The sequence below is a fragment of the Gekko japonicus genome, unplaced genomic scaffold (genome assembly GCF_001447785.1).
Source record: "Gekko japonicus isolate JY-2015 unplaced genomic scaffold, Gekko_japonicus_V1.1 scaffold3948, whole genome shotgun sequence".
Lineage (NCBI taxonomy): Eukaryota > Metazoa > Chordata > Lepidosauria > Squamata > Gekkonidae > Gekko > Gekko japonicus.
Window position 1 is genome coordinate 53,151 of NW_015161528.1, and position 19,969 is coordinate 73,119.

At 42.7% G+C, this 19,969-nt stretch overlaps 1 protein-coding gene across 2 annotated transcripts in view; it reads left to right on the forward strand.

The window, feature by feature from the left end:
- Window positions 1–19,969, forward strand: part of CP (ceruloplasmin (ferroxidase)) — a 58,584-nt gene that overhangs the window by 33,674 nt on the left and 4,941 nt on the right. For both annotated transcript variants that reach the window (XM_015429264.1, XM_015429265.1), the window contains exons 10-17: window positions 5,186–5,339; window positions 7,085–7,297; window positions 8,248–8,455; window positions 11,182–11,321; window positions 11,911–12,039; window positions 15,936–16,042; window positions 17,864–18,080; window positions 19,828–19,967. In XM_015429264.1, the coding sequence (XP_015284750.1) occupies window positions 5,186–5,339; window positions 7,085–7,297; window positions 8,248–8,455; window positions 11,182–11,321; window positions 11,911–12,039; window positions 15,936–16,042; window positions 17,864–18,080; window positions 19,828–19,967 (1,308 nt within the window). The remainder of the gene's footprint in view (window positions 1–5,185; window positions 5,340–7,084; window positions 7,298–8,247; window positions 8,456–11,181; window positions 11,322–11,910; window positions 12,040–15,935; window positions 16,043–17,863; window positions 18,081–19,827; window positions 19,968–19,969) is intronic.

A 19,969-nucleotide genomic window follows, 5' to 3' on the forward strand; every position in this document is an offset into this window, starting at 1 on the left:
AACTATAAAGTACTGCTACAAAAAACTAAACAAGACTTGGACAAATGGAAAAATCTGCAACTTTCCATGATGGGAAGAATCGCTACAATAAAAATGAATATTTTACCTAGATGGATGTTTCTATTTCAAATCATTCCGATATTACAAAATCAAAACTTAGACTTAGACCAGATGACATCTATGTTTATATGGCAAAGGAAAAGGGCACGAATAAGATTGAAAATGCTACATGATGTAAAAGAAAGAGGAGGGATTGGAGTATCAAATTGGTTATTGTATTATAGTGCTGCAGCATTAGTATGGATTAAAGAATGAATTACTTTAGAAGATAAAAGACTTTTAAAAATTGAGGGCCATGATTTACTGCTAGGATGGAATGCTTTTTTGTGGTATGAAAAAGCAGGCCCTCAAAAATATTTTAAGCAGCATTGGCTGAGAGCAGCATTATTAAAGGTTTGGGACCCTATACATAAAAACTTTTATACTAAAAGAACAAGACTGATTATACCTTTAGAGGCATTTACCTTACCTAATGTATATGTGGGAGAAGAATCGTTAAGATACCAGGATATTTTGGATAAAAAAGACAATCTGAAATTACCAGAACAATTATCCTGGTGGAAGAAAGCGCAACTGGAATCGATATATTTGAAGGATAAGAAACTAGGTTTTAATAATAAAATAACTGAACTGGAAGAAACTGTTTTAACAGCAGAAAACAAAGTGATACAGAAAATATATAAGATTTTATTGGATGATGTGATGGTTGATGAAATGGTGGGGAAAAAAAAGATTATATGAGCCCAGAATATAGGCCGTAATATTAATTTTGAAGAGTAGGAGCAGATTTGGCAGAAAACTATAAAATTAACTAATGCTGTGTCATATAAAGAGAACATGTATAAGATGTTTTAAAGATGGTATATTATACCAGATGGATTAGCTAAACAAAATGTTAATTGCTCTGATAAATGTTGGAAATGTAAAAATAAGATTGGTTCTTTTTATCACATGTGGTGGTTATGTGATGTTACAAAAAGGTACTGGAGATGGATTCATGAGATAATGGAAAAAATAATAAGAACTAATATCCCGGTTACTCCAGAGATACTGTTATTGAATATATTTCCGAAAGACTTTGATAAAGCAGATAGGTATTTGATAGTTCATATGTCGACAGTTGCAAGGATAGTATAGGCCAAATATTGGAAAATAATGGAAATACCAACAAAACAAGGGTATGTGAACAAGCTATTTGAAACGGCGGAAAATGACAAACTGAAACTTGAGATGAGAGCTGGCACAAAATGGACTTTTCAAAAAACCTGGAAGAGATTCTATGATTGGAATAATGTAAACGTAATTGATGGATAAATGTAGTCATTCAAGAATGCAGAAAAGATAAGCTTAGTAAAATAGATAATGAATTTAGAAATTTAATAAGCAAGGAGTGAGAAATGTCTCTTGCTATATGTTATGTGTTGTTGGAGGTAGTTATGTGTTGTTTGTACGTATGTTTGTAGTGTATAATGAAAAAAATAATAATAAAAGTGTACCCTCGGGTATTTAAAAAAATTACAATAAGAACAATTACATAAAGTGCTAATATAAACAGATGGTGGGAATTTCTGTACATGGTCCGATGAGGAGAGGCCATGACCGGCGTTTTTATGTAGGGCTGTAGTATATTCAATTTACAAAGGTTGCCAGTGGTTGTCAGTGGCGGCTCCTAATCGAAGGCCTGGTGGAAGAGCTCCGTTTTACAGGCCCTGTGGAACTGTAAAAAGTCCTGCAGGGCCCTGGTGTCCTCTGGGAGCTCATTCCACCAGTGTGGAGCTGCCACTGAAAAAGCCCTAGCCCTCGTAATGGCCAGTCTGGCGTCTTTCAGGCCAGGGAGAATCAGGTGATTTTGTGACCCTGACCTCAGTGCTCTCTGGGGCACATAAGGGGAAAGGTGGTCCCTCAGGTAGGCAGGCCCCCGACCATATAGGGTTTTGAACCAGCACCTTAAAACGAATCTGGTATGCTGTCAGCAGCCAGTGCAGTGCCTTCAGCACAGGCTGGGTGGTCTCATATGGAGAGATCTATCAACAGCCTGGCTGCCGCATTTTGCACCAACTGCAGCTTCCGGATTTGGGACAAGGGCAGCCCCATGTAGAGAGCACCTCGAGGTGACCATAGCATGGATCACCGTTGCCAGGTCATTGTGTTCGAGGAAGGGAACCAACTGCCTAATCAGCTGCAGATGATAAAAGGCTGACTTGGCAGTGGCTGCTGCCTAGGCATCCATTGTTAAGGCATCCATGAGCACTCCCAGGCTCCTGACCCTTGGGGCTGGCACCAATGGTTCCCCATCAAAGGTTGGTAGTGGGATCCCTAACCTTGGCCCGTTCCAACTCAGGCACAGGACCTCTGTCTTCGTCGGATTCAATTTCAGTTGACTCAGTCTAAGCCAACAAGCCACAGCTTTCAATGCCAGGTCCAGATCTCCTGGACTAGAGTCTGACTGGCCATCCAACAACAGATAGAGCTAGGCGTCATCTGCATATTGGTGACAACCCCGTCCATGTCTCCGGGCAATCTGGGCAAAGGGGTGCATATAGATGTTAAATAGCATTGGGGAGAGCACTGCTCCTTAGGGGACTCTGCAATTTAGCGGGTGCCTTCTGGATAGCTGTTCCCCAACTGCCACCCTTTGTCCCCGACCCTGGAGGAATGAGGAGAGGGGGTTACCAACCTCCAGGTGGGGCCTGGAGATCTCCTGCTTTGACAACTGATCTCTAGACTACAGAGATCAGTTTCTTCCTGGAGAAAATGGCTGATATGGAGGGTTGACTCCCACCAAACCCTGTCGTCTTCAGGCTCCACCCCTAATATCTCCAAGTATTTCCCAACCCAGGGCTGGCAACTTCACTTTTAAACATAAGAACATAAGAACATAAGAGTCAGTTTCTTCCTGGAGAAAATGGCTGATATGGAGGGTTGACTCCCACCAAACCCTGTCGTCTTCAGGCTCCACCCCTAATATCTCCAAGTATTTCCCAACCCAGGGCTGGCAACTTCACTTTTAAACATAAGAACATAAGAACATAAGAGACACCAATGTTGGATCAGGCCAAAGGCCCATCCCGTCCAACACTCTGTGTCACACAGTGGCCAGAACTGCTCCATATGCTTATCTAATTCCCTTTTGAAGCCGTCCATGCTTGTAGCCGCCACCACTTCCTGTGGCAGTGAATTCCATGTGTTAATCACTCTTTGGGTGAAGAAGTACTTCCTTTTATCTGTTCTAACCCGACAGCTCAGCAGTTTCATGGAGTGCCCACGAGTTCTTGTATTGTGAGAAAGGGAGAAAAGCACCTCTTTCTCTACCTGCTTTTTCCCATGCATAATCTTATAAACCTCAATCATGTCACTAAAGAGCCCTAAGCGCTTTAACCCTTCCTCATAGGGAAAGTGTTCCAACCCTTTTATCATCCGAGTTGCCCTTTTCTGCACTTTTTCCAAAGCTATGATATCCTTTTTAAGGTGTGGTGACTAGAACTGCACACAGTATTCCAAATGAGGTCGCACCATTGATTTATATAGGGGCATTATGATATTGGCTGATCTGTTTTCAATACCCTTCCTAATAATCCCCAGCATAGCATTGGCCTTCTTTATTGCAGTCACACACTGTCTCGACATTTTCAGTGAGTTATCCACTACAACTCCAAGATCTCTCTCTTGATCAGTCTCTGCCAGTTCAGACCCCATCAACGTGTATTTATAGTTAGGATTTTTGGCTCCAATGTGCATCACCTTGCACTTGGCCACATTGAACCCCATTTGCCATGTTGACGCCCACTCGCCCAAAATTGACAGATCCCTTTGGAGTGCCTCACAATCCTCACTGGTTTTCACCACCCTGAACAACTTTGTATCATCCGCAAATTTAGCCACTTCACTGCTTACTCCCATCTCCAAATCATTAATGAACAAGTTAAAAAGCAGTGGACCAAGTACTGATCCCTGCGGTACCCCACTGCTTACCACCCTCCACTGAGAAAATTGCCCACCTACACTCACTCTCTGTTTTCTATGAACTAGCCAGTTTTTGATCCATAAAAGAACTTGTCCTTCTATCCCATGATTTTTGAGCTTACTTAGGAGCCTTTGATGAGGAACTTTATCAAAAGCTTTCTGGAAGTCAAGGTAAATAATATCTATTGGATCCCCCTTGTCCACATGTTTGTTCACCCCCTCAAAGAACACTAACAGGTTAGTGAGACAAGATCTTCCCTTACAGAAACCGTGCTGAGTCTGCCTCAATAGGTTTTGTTCATCTATGTGCCTACTAATTCTTTCCTTAATAATGGTTTCCACCAATTTACCCGGTATCGACGTCAGACTGACTGGCCTGTAATTTCCCGGATCTCCTCTGGAACCCTTTTTAAAGATGGGAGTGACATTAGCTACCTTCCAATCCTCAGGAATGGAGGCAGATTTTAAGGAAAGATTACATATCTTTGTCAGGAGATCTACAAGTTCACATTTGAGTTCTTTCAGAACTCTCGGATGTATGCCATCTGGGCCTGGTGATTTATCAGTTTTTAAGTTGTCTATCAGTTTTAGGACCTCCTCTCTCGTCACCTCAATCTGACTCAGGTCTTTCAACACCCCTCCTGAAATCAGTGGTTCTGGAGTGGGCAAGCACTTCTCATCTTCCACAGTGAAGACGGAGGCAAAAAATGCATTTAGCTTCTCACCTCAATCTGACTCAGGTCTTACAACACCCCTCCCGAAATCAGCGGTTCTGGAGTGGGCAAGCACTTCTCATCTTCCACAGTGAAGACAGAGGCAAAAAATGCATTTAGCTTCTCAGCCATTTCCCTATCATCCTTCAGTACTCCTTTTACCCCTTGGTCATCCAAGGGCCCCACTGCCTCCCTGGCTGGTTTCCTGCTTCTAATGTATTTGAAGAAAGATTTATTGTTGGTCTTTATGTTTTTTGCTATATGCTCCTCATATTCCCTTTTTGCCTGCCTCACCACAGACTTGCATTTTATTTGCCATAACCTATGTTCCGTTTTATCAGCCTCACTGTGACTAGCTTTCCACTTCTTAAAGGAATTCTTTTTACTTTTTACAGCTTCCATTACTCTGTTTGTTAACCATGCAGGCTACCTTTTTCTTCCCTTCACAGAAGGATGTAGACAAGGAATTCTTCCTCCTTGCTACAGTATTTGATGAGAATTTGAGCTGGTACTTGGATTACAATATTCAGCACTTTACAACAACATCCCCAGATGAGATTGATAAGGAAGATGAAGATTTTCAGGAATCGAACAAGATGCACTGTAAGGGCTTCCGTTTGGCTAATTTGCTGGGTCAAGTAAGGCTAATTCTTTACAGAAAAAAAAAGACTTTTACTATTTCTGAACTTGGCATTGAGAGCTCTGGCTCACTTAAAATTATATCTTACCAAGCCTTGGCCTACATATGCAGCTGAATAACGGAGGATGAGCTGGTTGAGTTCTGGACCAGTAGAATGGCTATACTACTTTGGATGTTTCTTTGTGAAACTTCTTGGGCACAGAAAACTAGCATATCAAGGATAGAATCTTTCTGCCTGATGCAGTAATTTTTTACTCACAGGAACTTTTAAAACTGAGGGACTGTTTCCCACCTGCAGTCTGTGGTGGTACAGTCTCCTGTACCACCTCTGGATTCTTCCACTTTGTTGTTCTACACATATTGACCAGTGGAAGAAATTAGTTACCCCTAAGTGCTTTCAACAGGTCCTTATTATGACTAAACCGTAGCTGAATGACCGCCCCACTGTGTACAGTTCCCATATGCAGCCATAATTTAGTCCTAGAAATGCAGGGTGGTCCTCCATACGGAGATGTCAGTGATCAACAATGCCATCCTAATGCTACTTTGGAAACTCCTTTATGATCGCAACTATGCTTCTTTGTCACCTCAACCTGGAGATACACGGGTGCATTTGGACATATGTTGATATAACACTGTGCCAAAGCTCTACCAGTGTAAACCTGGTACTGCCAAATGTGCATCTGCCATAAGGACCAGAAATGGGGAGCATCTGGGATGGGCAGGGGGGAAAGCAGGCTTTAGTTCCCGTATTAAGCCCCCTCAGACCATTCTGCTTACACTGGTGAGAAACCAGGTATACCTATTAACATTTCCATTTAATTTATGAGAGTGCAAAACAACTCCCTGTCTGCTTTCCCTCCCTGCCCCCCATGCGGATACATCCATGATGCAGCTTAAGATACCAACTAAGTTTTCAGCCAATCATAGCTTATGTAAACTGCAGCCAGGGTGGTGTAGTGGTTAAGAGCAGTGGACTCTAATGTGGAGAACAGGTTCAGTTCCCCACTCTTCCACATGAAGCCAGCTGGGTGACCTTGGGTCAATCACAGTTCTTTCAGAGCTCTCTCAGCCCTTAAAAATAAGTCTAGCTTGCCACTAGCATAACGCTAAGAGCTAGAACTCGTGGCTGTGAGACAATCTTAGGATCTCCTGGCTATTCTACACACAATACCATATGATAATAATAATAATAAAAAATTATTATTGCAACCAGGATGCCTACATCTCAAATGATAGGGAGTGTGGTCAGCAGTGGCTCACAGTTTGAGTCATAGGAATTATCCCAGCTACCTCCTCTGAGCTCCACAATAGAGGGAGGGACAACTGTATTGGAGGGTGTCAGGAAGTGATGATGATAGTGGAGGAGGCATAGCTACAACATGATGGAGGTGCACAGCTGCTGCTTTATGCTGCTTGGGGCTAATACCTCTTTGACCTCATGCCATATACACTTTGAACATAGATGGGGAACTTTGGTAATGGATGTTCTAGAGAAAAGGCACACCACAGTCTACCCTACAGCAAAGGGTGCGATGTTCTCTTGTATTGTTCTGCTGGTGGGTGGTTCTCTGATCTGGTGAACTGACAGAACATAATATCGTATCTATTTACCCCATTCCGGTATCAACGCTATATTTTATATTTATGCCATTAGTTGAGCAATTTTGGCACAGAATGTGCTTAAGTGTTAATTCTTCTCTTGCAGCCATAAATGGATACATGTATGGAAACCAGGAGGGCCTCGAGATGTGTAGAGGAAATACTGTTTCTTGGCATTTGATTGGCTTGGGATCAGAAGTCGATATTCATGGAATATATTTCTCAGGAAATACTCTTTTGATTCAGGGGAAAAGGCAGGATACAGCCAACCTGTTTCCACATTCCTCTGTTACAGCTATCATGAAGCCTGACTCAGAAGGTGAGTCAAGAAAACCATATTTGCTAACTGGAAACTCTTATTTGGATATTTTAGTGATGACATTTCACCACTTCTTGTGTTTTTCAGGCAGAAGTTCCAAATGCTAGATTTGAAATACTGCCCTCCCCTTTGCTTTCCATAGTCCTATAGAGAGCTCAGTCTCTCTCAGCTGAGGGTCAGCTCCCATGGGCCTTTTTTCTGGCATCAGCTATGTTCATCCAGCATATTGGATTTGCACATGTGCCCCCAGCTGAGTCCAGACTGGTCTGTCACTCATCTGAACCAGATGTACTACTACAAAATTGTATGTTGTGTCCTTATGCTGGTGTAGGACTCTTCCACGTCACATGACATAGACTCTTCCCAGAACATCTAAACTTCCCAGGACATCCTGATGCCAAAATACTGAAAGGACCCCTGCACACTTTCACTGTCACGAAGAACAATACCGTAGTGGCTTAGAGAGAGCCAATGTGGTGTAGTGGTTAACTGGTTATGATCAGTGGACTCTAATGTGGAGAACTGGGTTTGATTCCCCACACCTCCTCCACACGAAGCCTGCTGGGTGACCTTGGGCCAGTCACAGATTTCTCAGACCTCTCTCAGCCTCACAAGGTGCCTGGTGCGGGGAGAGGAAGGGAATGTGATTGTAAGCTGCTCTGAGACTCCTTAGGGTAGAGATAAGCTTAGTATAAAAATAACTCCTTCTCAGTTTTGCTGAGGCCTGCAATTGGTTTTGCTTCCCTTGAGAACCTTCAAGCACAGTATTCTTGTTTGTCTGGGACAAAGACCCCTCCCCCCCCTTTTGTTGTTATTCTGGTTATCCTTGCATCAGGATCCTAATTACACTGAAAAGTGCCCCACTGTACAGAGCTATTCTTATAATTCAGGCTGGGCAGCTAGGTGTACTTGGTTTGATTTCTTCTGTCTACTTTCATTTGTTTCTTCAGGCACCTTTGAAGTGGAATGCCTGACAACAGATCATTATATGGGGGGCATGAAACAGAGGTATGTGGTACAGAAGTGTGGTTTGTCGACAGAAGACAATGAGGTGAATTTCCATGAGAAGACTTACTACATTGCAGCTGTGGAGACTGAATGGGACTATTCCCCTAACAGGACATGGGAGGAGGAAAAACATCAGTTCCATCATGAAAGGTAAAGCAGACCCAGTAAATAAAGCCTCAAAGAAGCATATCTGAGATCTACCTACTTCTCATCTTCATAACAATGCTGTGAGGAAGGTCAGGAAGAGAGAGCGGGAGACAAACCCAAGGTCATCCTGAGACCTTGAGCAGAGTGGGGATTTGAACCTGGGTTTCCCATATCCTAGTCTGACACTCTTACTACAACACACTGGCTAACTACACAGATCAGCCTTTTCTGTCTGTCATTTGTTAGGGATGTGTGTCCAGGTTTCTGTGGAAAGGGATGGATATATCTAAATAATGTGGTTCTCGTGTATCAAATGTGGAATGGAATCTGTGGTAGGCAAGAGTGGCTGAGCAAGCTGTGTCCCCTGAACAACTGGGATGGCTGTACTGTAAGATAAGATGAAGCAGGTGCTTCAGTCAGCATACTCCAGAGGGAGCAGCATTTAAAAAATGACCTCAGGACATCATGGCTAGCATAACACACTCCTGTGCCTTATCATACTGACCTTTTGGTTAACACAAAGTAAAATCCATGTTGTGCATGGCTGATCATGAACTATGGTGCTGGAGAAAACTCTTGAGAGTCCCTTAGACTGCAAGAAGATCAAATCAGTCAATCCTAAAAGAAATCAACCCTGACTGTTTCGTGGAAAGCCAGATAATGAAACTGAAGCTCAAATACTTTGGCCACCAAATGAGAAGGGAGCACTCACTGGAGAAGACCCTGATGCTGGGAAAGATTGAAGGTCAAAGAAGACGGGGACAGCAAAGGATGAGATGGTTAGACAGTGTCATAGATGCAACGAACATGAAATTGAGCAAACTTTAGAGGACGGAGGAAGAAAGGAAGGCCTGGCATGATCTGGTCCACGGGGTCGCGAAGAGTCGGACTCAACTGTGCGACTGAACAACAACAAATGGCTGATCAAAGACCTGTAGGCCTTAACACATCAGTGTATCTTTACAGAGGGACCCCATTTTAAATTTGCATGGTACTCTATGCGTTCCAGATTTTTTTCCTGAAGTTAGCAAAAAACAAAAAAGCTGTACCCATGGAGTGCAATCATAAGAGAGTTACATCCTTCTAAATCCATTTAAGTCAATGGGGGTCAGAAAGGTGCAACTCTGTTTAGGAATGCACAGATAGTTAGCTGTTGGTTTCAGTCTCCAGCATCTCCAATTCAAAAAATGACCCACTGACAGTCATGAGTGGTAATTACCTTGACAGTAATTACCTTGACAGACCAATATTATATATAAGGCAGCTTCAGGCATTCAACACAGTGCATCAGAAAACACTGCCTTTGTTCCACAGGTCCTATAAGGACCCATCCCTCTGTACCAGTCAGCTCAGCCCACTGGTCTGTAATCCAACAGATAAGGTAGGTCAAGGAGAATGTAGGATTGAGGCTTCTCAAGCAGGTATGGCCTCTGCAATCTCAGACATGTAGCTTCTGTCTGACATTATCTGTTGGTCTGTGTCATCACAGTATCATGATGCAGAGATGACCTACCCCTAAGCAGTATGTTACTACGCTGGTTCTCTCAGTGGAGGGGGGAAAGCAGTGGGGTACCGCAGGGATCAGTACTTGGTCCACTGCTTTTTTACTTGTTCATTAATGATTTGGAGGTGGGAGTAAGCAGTGAAGTGGCTAAATTTGCGGATGATACGAAGTTGTTCAGGGTGGTGAAAACCAGTGAGGATTGTGAGGCACTCCAAAGGGATCTGTCAAAGATGGGCAAGTGGGCATCAACATGGCAAATGGGGTTCAATGTGGCCAAGTGAAAGGTGATGCACATTGGAGCCAAAAATCCTAAATATAAATACACGTTGATGGGGTCTAAACTGGCAGAGACTGATCAAGAGAGAGATCTTGGAGTTGTAGTAGATAACTCACTGAAAATGTCAAGACAGTGTGTGACTGCAATAAAGAAGGCCAATGCTATGCTGGGGATTATTAGGAACGTTATTGAAAACAGATCAGCCAATATCATAAAGCCCCTATATAAATCAATGGTGCGACCTCATTTGGAATACTGTGTGCAATTCTGGTCACCACACCTTAAAAAGGATATTATAGCTTTGGAAAAAGTGCAGAAAAGGGCAACTCGAATGATAAAAGGGTTGGAACACTTTCCCTATGAGGAAAGGTTAAGGTACTTAGGGCTCTTTAGCTTAGAGAAACGACGACTGAGAGGTAACATGATTGAGGTTTATAAGATTATGCATGGGAAAGAGCAGGTAAAGAAAGAGGTACTTTTCTCCCTTTCTCACAATACAAGAACTCGTGGGCACTCCATGAAATTGCTGAGCGGTCGGGTTAGAACGGATAAAAGGAAGTACTTCTTCACCCAAAGAGTGATTAACACATGGAATTCACTGCCACAGGAAGTGGTGGGTGCTACAAGCATGGACGGCTTTGGTGCTTGGGGGGGGGGGGTCAACAGTGGGAGGGCTTCTAATGTCCTGGCCCCACTGGTGGACCTCCTGATGGCACTGGTATTTCTGGCCACTGTGTGATACAGAGTGTTGGACTGGATGGGCCTTTGGCCTGATCCAACATTGGCATCTCTTATGTTCTTATGTTTCCTTTAACTAAGGTGGGAGGAACACACTACATGAGACACAACAGGAAAACCAGCTTTGTCCTGTTAAGGGCCGGGTGACTTTAAATGCTTGGAATCAATTTTTAAAAATCACTCTCACCAGTATTATACTATTTTCTTCAGCCCAGGGAATCCATTCTTAAATAAAGAAGATAAGTTCATTGGTTCAAAATACAAAAAAGTCGTTTATTGGGAGTATACAGACAGCACTTTCAGCACACCCAAAGAAAGGAAGGAAGAAGAAGAACATCTGGGAATTCTAGGTACTGAGTCTGTGGACTAAATGCTTGATAGAATAGCAATGTCACAGTTACCATTGTTGTAGATATCAGTGTTATGTCGACATGAACTGCATTTTATAGTGTTGTCTTCAAAGTAATAGTTGATCATGCAACTAGTTGGGACTGAAGAAGAGTTTGTGTAGTGCAGCGATCTTCAATAAAACAAAGTTTGAGGCCAGTGGCACCTTTAAGACCAACCAAGTTTAATTCTGAGTATAAGCTTTCATGTGCATGCACACTTTATCTGATGTTGAACTTTATGGGAGCCTGAGGCACCTTACCGAGGTGAAGGAAGGTTCCACTCTTCAGGTGAAGCTATGTGTGCATCAGAGACTGGAAGGCTTTGGCATGGATGGTGTTTAAGACTACTGTGTGAAACACTAGACTAAATTCAACAGAAGGTCATCATGCCTACACATAAATCAAGTAAATTTAAGCATATAGTAAAATGATTAAACCCCAATATTTTCAATGGCTCCTAAGTATGCTTCCTTTGCACTGATCGTGTTTTGTGTTTTCATATTCCTATTTCCTGTTGTGCTGTCTCTCTTTTCCTTCATCTCCAAACAAGGCCCCCTACTTGTTGCACATGTTGGAGATAAGGTCAGAATTGTTTTTAAAAATAATGCCTCAAGGCCTTATTCGGTTCATGCGCATGGAGTGAAAACTGACTCCCCGGCTGTAGCGGAAACCGCTCCAGGTAATTACATTGCTTATTGTTTTGTATTTTACCTTTCCTTGTTTTGAGAGTTGTGGGTTTGATAATATGAAAAAAGAGAGATGAAACATATTAAAATACTGCACAAGTAAACTTTGAAATTACTTAACTCTATGTCATCAAATGTTAGCCAAAACAGAGTTGTTTGGAAGATGCTTGGATTTGGTGTTTGGTACACCACCAAGGGAATAGACCATTTGGAAAGAAAAGCTGTTACTCAAAGAGATAGTCTCCTATTTAATTGGGGAAAATTAGCTTTAAAGGAAACAAGGTGAGAGGTGGTAACTGGGATTCTTCACCAAAGTATACCATGGTTTTTTCCCTTTAAGAGAACTCTCAAATAAACCAGGCAGATGTTCAGCCAGAAATGTTTTTATTAAAAGAGACTAAAAGGATAAAGCACGCATACAAACACACTGAAAACACATACAAGACTAGCTAAGAGGAAATCAGGGAGGAGAGGGGGGAAGCAATTTTGGTGAAGGCTATAATTACCAGTCTCTAAGAAAGAGGTCCATGGAGGCAGCAGCAAAGTGACTAGTGTTTCATGAAGATAAGAAGAGAAAGCCCAAATGGATTTGTGGGTGTGATGTACAGATCCTAGAACAGATGCACACTGCTATGGAGCAGAATGCCATAATTTATAGAGCAGAATATTTCCTAGGCAAGCTGATGTATTAGCTCCCAAAACAATAATTTGATGGGGTTTTTTTGGAGGTGGACAATGATTTGGGAGAAGCTCGATGGGTTTATCTGAGGTGGACTATAGGTGCAAGTGGTGCTTGATGACCCTGTAAGTACCGGATGGGAAAAGCTACCAGGTTTTGTGAATAGTGTTAAATGTTGCTTAATTAGGGTAAATGGGTGAGAGTAAGTGAGGCTGGGTGTTGACGAGATTAGTCCGAGTTGAGGCAATAGGTTCTTGGGAGACCCATTGTCCTAAATCTGTCTCTGGGGGGGGGGAGGGGAGGTTGTTAGCTAGCCAGCTGCTCTTTCTCACACTTCTAAACTACACGTTCAAGCTTATCTCTGGCTAGCATCTATTTTGTCCCAAGCAGTGTATTACACTTATGATATTTGAGTTGACATTGTAAGAAGGGTGTTTATGGTTTTCTAGCTATAAACTGCTCCTCAGTGAGAGGAGGGGTCTGACTGCTAACAAGCAAGGTCTGGCACTGATACATTCATGCACTATCATACTGGATGTGGTCACTGCATATTTCGTCCTGGGTTTATGTGCTAATGAGCCAAATGAAGCATGAACAGCAGTTCTTGCAGATGGCCTTATGATTGCGGAGACTGCTAATCTGTCATTCTAATTGGCATTATAATTGCAGAGATTTGCTATGCTGAACTCATTTCTTTTCATACAGTCACAGTGAATAGTTGTTCCATTATCTTTTTATAGCATTACTAATTAATTATTGTGTGCTATTTATTTGCAAGCGCTAGAAGCTTATTACTAATGTACTTCAATGGGGTCAATAGAATCTTGTAACCATTCTGTAGCTTTTGTCTAAGCAAATGTGGATGGCACAGCCACATTAGCTACTATGGGATGGGTAATGGTTGACATGGCTACAGGCACAGCTAAGATCTGTCTATAAGGTCAGTGTGTTTTAAATTTCATGGCCACTTTCAAAACAAGCAGCTCTACAGCAGTTTTGTAATATGGCAGTTCAGCACTGCTTTTAGGTGATAGTCAGATTACCACTTTCTCCTCAAAGGCTCAGGAAGCAACTATGTCCGGAGACAAAACTGAGATAAATACCACTCTAAGGGTGCGTTCAGACGGGGCATTTACAACGGTATAGGTGCCGGTTGGAATCGGTGTACTTACCGGCGTTCACACAGCGAACATCTGCCTTCTGTCCCTAACCGTTGCAAAGAGCTTTAAACCGTTGTATTCTGCCACTAGGTCCCCAAGTGGTGGTATCCTGAGTGCAACGGTTGTAATCACTTTACCCCCCGTCTGATCGCTCTCCACCGTTGTAGAGCCACTTCCTTTCAGAAGCCCGAGGCTTCCGATTTTTGCCTGCCATTTTTTTTTTAGGTTGGCGATATGCACTTGGGCGAAGCTTTGCCTCGGCGTTTGTTTTTTTAAAAAAAGAAAAGGTCCTTAGTTTAACGTTTTAGAGGAGTCCTGGACCTCAGGGAGGCCAGATTGCTCTTTAAACTTCAAAGGTAAGTCCTCTCTTCAGGGCATGCTTTTTGGGACAGGGTGTTTTGCGCATGCGCGAAGATTGCCATTCTGTGGATGGCTGCCTATGTACATGCGCAAATGGAGTTTAAAAACAAAAACAAACCGCCGAGGCCCGCTGTGTGTGAACGGGCATACAGCAATGGGCTCCGCAGACAGGAGGTAAGTGTGATCGTGTTTCAGCCGGCATAAACTGCAACTGTTCCAACCAGTACAGTTTATGCCGGCTGAAACGCCCCGTCTGAATGCACCCTAAGTGTCCCCTTGGATCTTCTAGATTTTTAAAATATAAATTAGTTCCTACCTAGGTAAGCACAGAGATGTCTCAGATTATGTCTGACAACTCAATTGATTTTTCACAATTGCATTGTAGATGGCCATGGTTGCAGTGGAATGGTGAAAACACCTTTGTTCACTTGAACCTGAGCAACATGATAATAGCTGCCATGTGGATGGCATAATTTAAAATAATCTGAACATGGGAACTATAATTTTTAAATCAGCTATTTGGCATCTGGGTTTTGGCCACTGTGTGACACAATGTTGGACTGGATGGGCCATTGGACTGATCCAGCACAGCCTCTCTTATGTTCTTATGGATGATGTAACCCAGAATGAAGCAAATATCTATTATTAAATAATGGGGAAAGATGGGCTTGGATCCTATGAACTGCAGATGGAAGGAAACCATGGAACTAGGGTTGCCAGCCTCCAGGTAAACCCTGGTGATCTCCTGGAATCACAACTGATCTTCACACTTCAGAGACCTCCCCTAGAGAAAATGACTGCTTTGGAGTGTGGGCTATATGGCATTATACCTTCCTAAGGTCCCTCCCCTCTCCAATCCCTGCCCCCTTCAGGGTCCCTAAAGCTCCAGGAATTCCCCAACCCAGAGCTGGCAACTCCACATAGAACAGATCTCACCCCTCCTCTTGTTGCAGACTCCTGTGCTCCTAAGGGCTAGGGGAGCCATGGTACTAGCATGGAATGAGATGTGGAGGGCCCCTGCGCGGAGGGGAACTGAGGAGACGGGATGTCAGCCACTTCCCTTTCTTCTTGCAACCCTCATGCCACACTCTGAGCAGGTCTTAAGGTTCTTCCCCCCAAACCCCTAAGTCAGGAGCACCTTTTTAGGAGCACAGGAAGCTACACTGGGAAGGGGGAGAGATTGGTTCTGTGAAGTCACTATGTGAGTTCATGTGATCTAAGCTAACACCCCTAAATTTAACAAAAAAATGATCAGTAGTGGCAGAATGAACTCACATATTGCAGTAAGCCTATAACTGCAAATGCAGAAAAAACTATTCATATTAGGGATAATATTTTGAGAATCTTAAGCTTGTGTCTTATGATGCTGACAATACAATATGGAGAGAAAAGGCAGCAATAATCAGGCCATTGGTTGGTGTGTGGGAAACTCGTGGAAAACATAAGTAACAGAACAGATGGCACTCGCCATTTGTTTCAACTGCAATTAAACAGTCATTTACTCTTTCGTGCCCTAGGGTGTCTGCTGTCATTAGTGGGCTTCAAGTATGAAGGGGGGGGGGGGAGGGAACACAGCAAAAAAAGTCCATGTCATTTTCCTAAGAACAGTAGATGGGGAATAGTTAAACAAAATTCAGATAATAAAACCAATTTGGTATGTTGTAAAAGTATGAATATCTGCTTTACTCAGGTGCAAAGACAGAATATATTTGGAAAATCCCAGTGAGGTCTGGTCCTCAGGAAAGTGATTCTCAATGCATCCCCTGGGTATACTACTCGACTGTGGATAAAGTTAAGGTAAGCTCTTGATGACAGATAGTAACTTAGGCTTGGATCCTATGATTCCCTTCCATAAGGGCTTCCTCCAACCTACCTTTCTCCAGCAGAAAAAAAAAAATCATTCTTTTTTGGAGGAAGTCTTTTTCCCTTGAAGGAAGACTTAGCAGAAGAGTGTCACAGAATCCATCTTTGCAGAAGGGAATCATAGAGGCCAACCCTTCCTTCTCCTTCTAGGGTACATGCCACTTCTAAGCTGGGCCCAGATTTCTCTCTCACTAGACATAAAATTTCTATGGGGTACATAAGAACATAAGAGACGCCAATGTTGGATCAGGCCAAAGGCCCATCCAGTCCAACACTCTGTGTCACACAGTGGCCAGAAATACCAGTGCCATCAGGAGGTCCAGCAGTGGGGCCAGGACATTAGAAGCCCTCCCACTGTTGATCCCCCCCCAAGCACCAAGAAGACAGAGCATCACTTGCCCCAGAGCCCCTATCTATACCTTGTGGCTAATATCCACTGATGGACCTCTGCTCCATATGCTTATCTAATTCCCTTTTGAAGCCGTCCATGCTTGTAGCCGCCACCACTTCCTGTGGCAGTGAATTCCATGTGTTAATCACTCTTTGGGTGAAGAAGTACTTCCTTTTATCCGTTCTAACCCGACCGCTCTGCAGTTTCATGGAGTGCCCACGAGTTCTTGTATTGTGAGAAAGGGAGAAAAGTACCTCTTTCTTTACCTGCTCTTTCCCATGCATAATCTTATAAACCTCGATCATGTCACCCCTCAGTTGTCTTTTCTCCAAGCTAAAGAGCCCTAAGCGCTTTAACCTTTCCTCATAGGGAAAGTGTTCCAACCCTTTTATCATTCGAGTTGCCCTTTTCTGCACTTTTTCCAAAGCTATAATATCCTTTTTAAGGTGTGGTGACCAGAACTGCACACAGTATTCCAAATGAGGTCTCACCATTGATTTATATAGGGGCATTATGATATTGGCTGATCTGTTTTCAATAACCTTCCTAATAATCCCCAACATAGCATTGGCCTTCTTTATTGCAGTCACACACTGTCTCGACATTTTCAGTGAGTTATCTACTACAACTCCAAGATCTCTCTCTTGATCAGTCTCTGCCAGTTCAGAACCCATCAATGTGTATTTATATTTAGGATTTTTGGCTCCAATGTGCATCACCTTGCACTTGGCCACATTGAACCCCATTTGCCATGTTGACGCCCACTCGCCCATCCTTGACAGATCCTTTTGGAGTGCCTCACAATCCTCACTGGTTTTCACCACCCTGAATAACTTTGTATCATCCGCAAATTTAGCCACTTCACTGCTTACTCCCATCTCCAAATCATTAATGAACAAGTTAAAAAGCAGTGGACCAAGTACTGATCCCTGCGGTACCCCACTGCTTACCACCCTCCACTGAGAAAATTGCCCATTTATACTCACTCTCTGTTTTCTATTAATTAGCCAGTTTTTGATCCATAAAAGGACTTGTCCTTCTATCCCATGATTTTTGAGCTTACTTAGGAGCCTTTGACGAGGAACCAACAAAGACAACTGCGTTGGCCTTGTACACCCCGGTGTTTCTAGAATGGTTGATCAGTGCTTCCTGAGGGAAGGGGGAATGGTTGTTACAAGACTGGGAATGTCTCTGAAGCATATCTTCAGTTTCGAGATCTCTACTACGAGTCAACAGTTGTCTGTATTGGATGGGAATGTAGTACAATTCAGTGTATTACACTGTTCGACTGGGCCAATATTTCCTCATATGCTGTCCTGTTCATTATTAGAGACTTGTGGTAATAGTATTCTTTGTTCTTCCAGGACCTTTACAGTGGGTTAATAGGGACACTCTTAGTCTGTCGCAGGCAACCTTTGCCTACCCTGCCACCACAAAAGAAGGTGCAATTTGCTCTTCTTTTTTTGGTGGTGGATGAAAATGAGTCATGGTATTTGGATGACAATATCCAAACATACTCTGCCAAGCCAGAAGAAGTGAATAAAGAAGAGGAGGAGTTCATTGAAAGCAATAAAATGCATGGTAAGTTTTGAGAAGAAATGTGAGTATTACCAGCATCCAAAATTACAAGTTGTGTACCTGTCCTTTGGAAAAACAACAAGATTCTCACAACAGCGGCAGCTGACTTCTCATACTCTGTAAAAGAGTAAAAATATACCCATCTGCCATACTTTCGTAATACATGCTATTCATATAAGCACAACTTTGGTTTAAGGTTGGATTGCCATTCATAGGTTATTAAAATAAGATACAAGTTTCCCATCTTTGACAGAAAATGAGCTAAAAACCATTGTTCCCAATTAGCCAGGGAATTTACATAGTGCGCATCAAAATCAAATTGGCTCATCAACAGAGAGGCTTTGCTAGGCTGTATAACTGAAGTGAGATTTGTGGCACCTTAAAGGCTAACAGATTTATTGGTGCAGAAGCTTTAATGAACTATGGTGCACTTCACCAGATCTATGGAATGTTATCTTTAGTTGAGAGATGTGTCTAGAGAAGAAATGGTAAACAGTGTGATCAAAAGGCCATGAAGTACAAGACTCTGTGCTCTGTGACATTTCTGTGCAAAGCTCAAAATTACATGAGAAAAGCACACGAAGTTGAATTCTATCACTTTGTTCCATTGGCATTAACCAGTATGGCTGTTCCTTTGATGCAAAGATCAAGCAAGATGCTTTCCTGCTTGTGAAAGAAACCCTGTTCATATGTTACAGTGAACCAAGAACATCCTGCATGTATGTGCGTACATCAGTTTGTAAGAGTGAGCCAATATGTGTTCACTTTCATTAGTAAATGAAACCAGGAACCAGTACCTGGATAAATACAGGGTTAAAATCACATGTTGAGCTGCATATGAATTGAACATAACATTGGAATTATTCAATGTATGAATAAAGAAAAGTCAAATGTACACTGTATATGGATTGTACATGTGCTCATTGTAACTTGTGAAAGGGTAGAGACAGGAGGTGCGGTTATGGCTAGCTTCTTTGCTGGCACTGCAGCTGGATCAGAAGTCCTGTTATGTTTAAGCATAGCCCATCAGCTCATGATGCAGATTTAGACAAGTGGGATTCTTAATGTTTGAATCTCAGTGGCCTTCATTATAGAAATCTCCAATTTAAATGGAAGGGACTTCCGTATAGGTGAAGGGAATGTTGACAAAATTTAATCAAAGGCAATCAATCCATGAGTTGATCCCTACTAATTCTGGCTGGGAGGAAAAAAAAATCAAAGTTCCACAAATTCATACATCATTCTTTGTCTTTCTAAATAGACCCAGTGGCATGAGAATAGTTCCAAAAGAACAGAAGTAGTAGAGATTGAACTGTGCTCAGTCTAAGAACAGCCAGACTGTTGTGAGAACTGTTGAATTCACTTTTGCCATCACGTCGCAGCCTACTTATAACAACCCCATAGGGTTTTCCAAAGCAGAGGTGGTTTGCCAAAGCCTGCCTCTGCATAGCAACCCTGGTATTCCTTAGCGGTCTCCATCCAAATACTGACCAGGGCCAACCCTGCTTAGGTTCCAAGATCTTTACATGATCTGGGTAGCCTGGCCTATCCAGATCAGGGCCTCCTAATATGTACAGCAGGGGAATGAATTCTCTGTTTGTAGGTGCTAATGGGGGTAAGGAGTTGTTTTAAATTTTTGAATTAGTTGCTACTGAATATGATAGGGAGGTAGCAGGAAAGAGAGGCAGTTTATGTAGAAATTCTTTAGTTGAAAAACTTCTGCTACGACAACAAACATTTCTTTCCTTAGCCATTAACGGACGGCTGTTTGGAAACTTGCATGGTCTTAATATGCAGGTTGGAGATGAAGTCAGCTGGTACTTGTTGGGAATGGGCAATGAAGTGGATATGCACACCGCACATTTCCATGGCCACAGCTTTGATTACAAGGT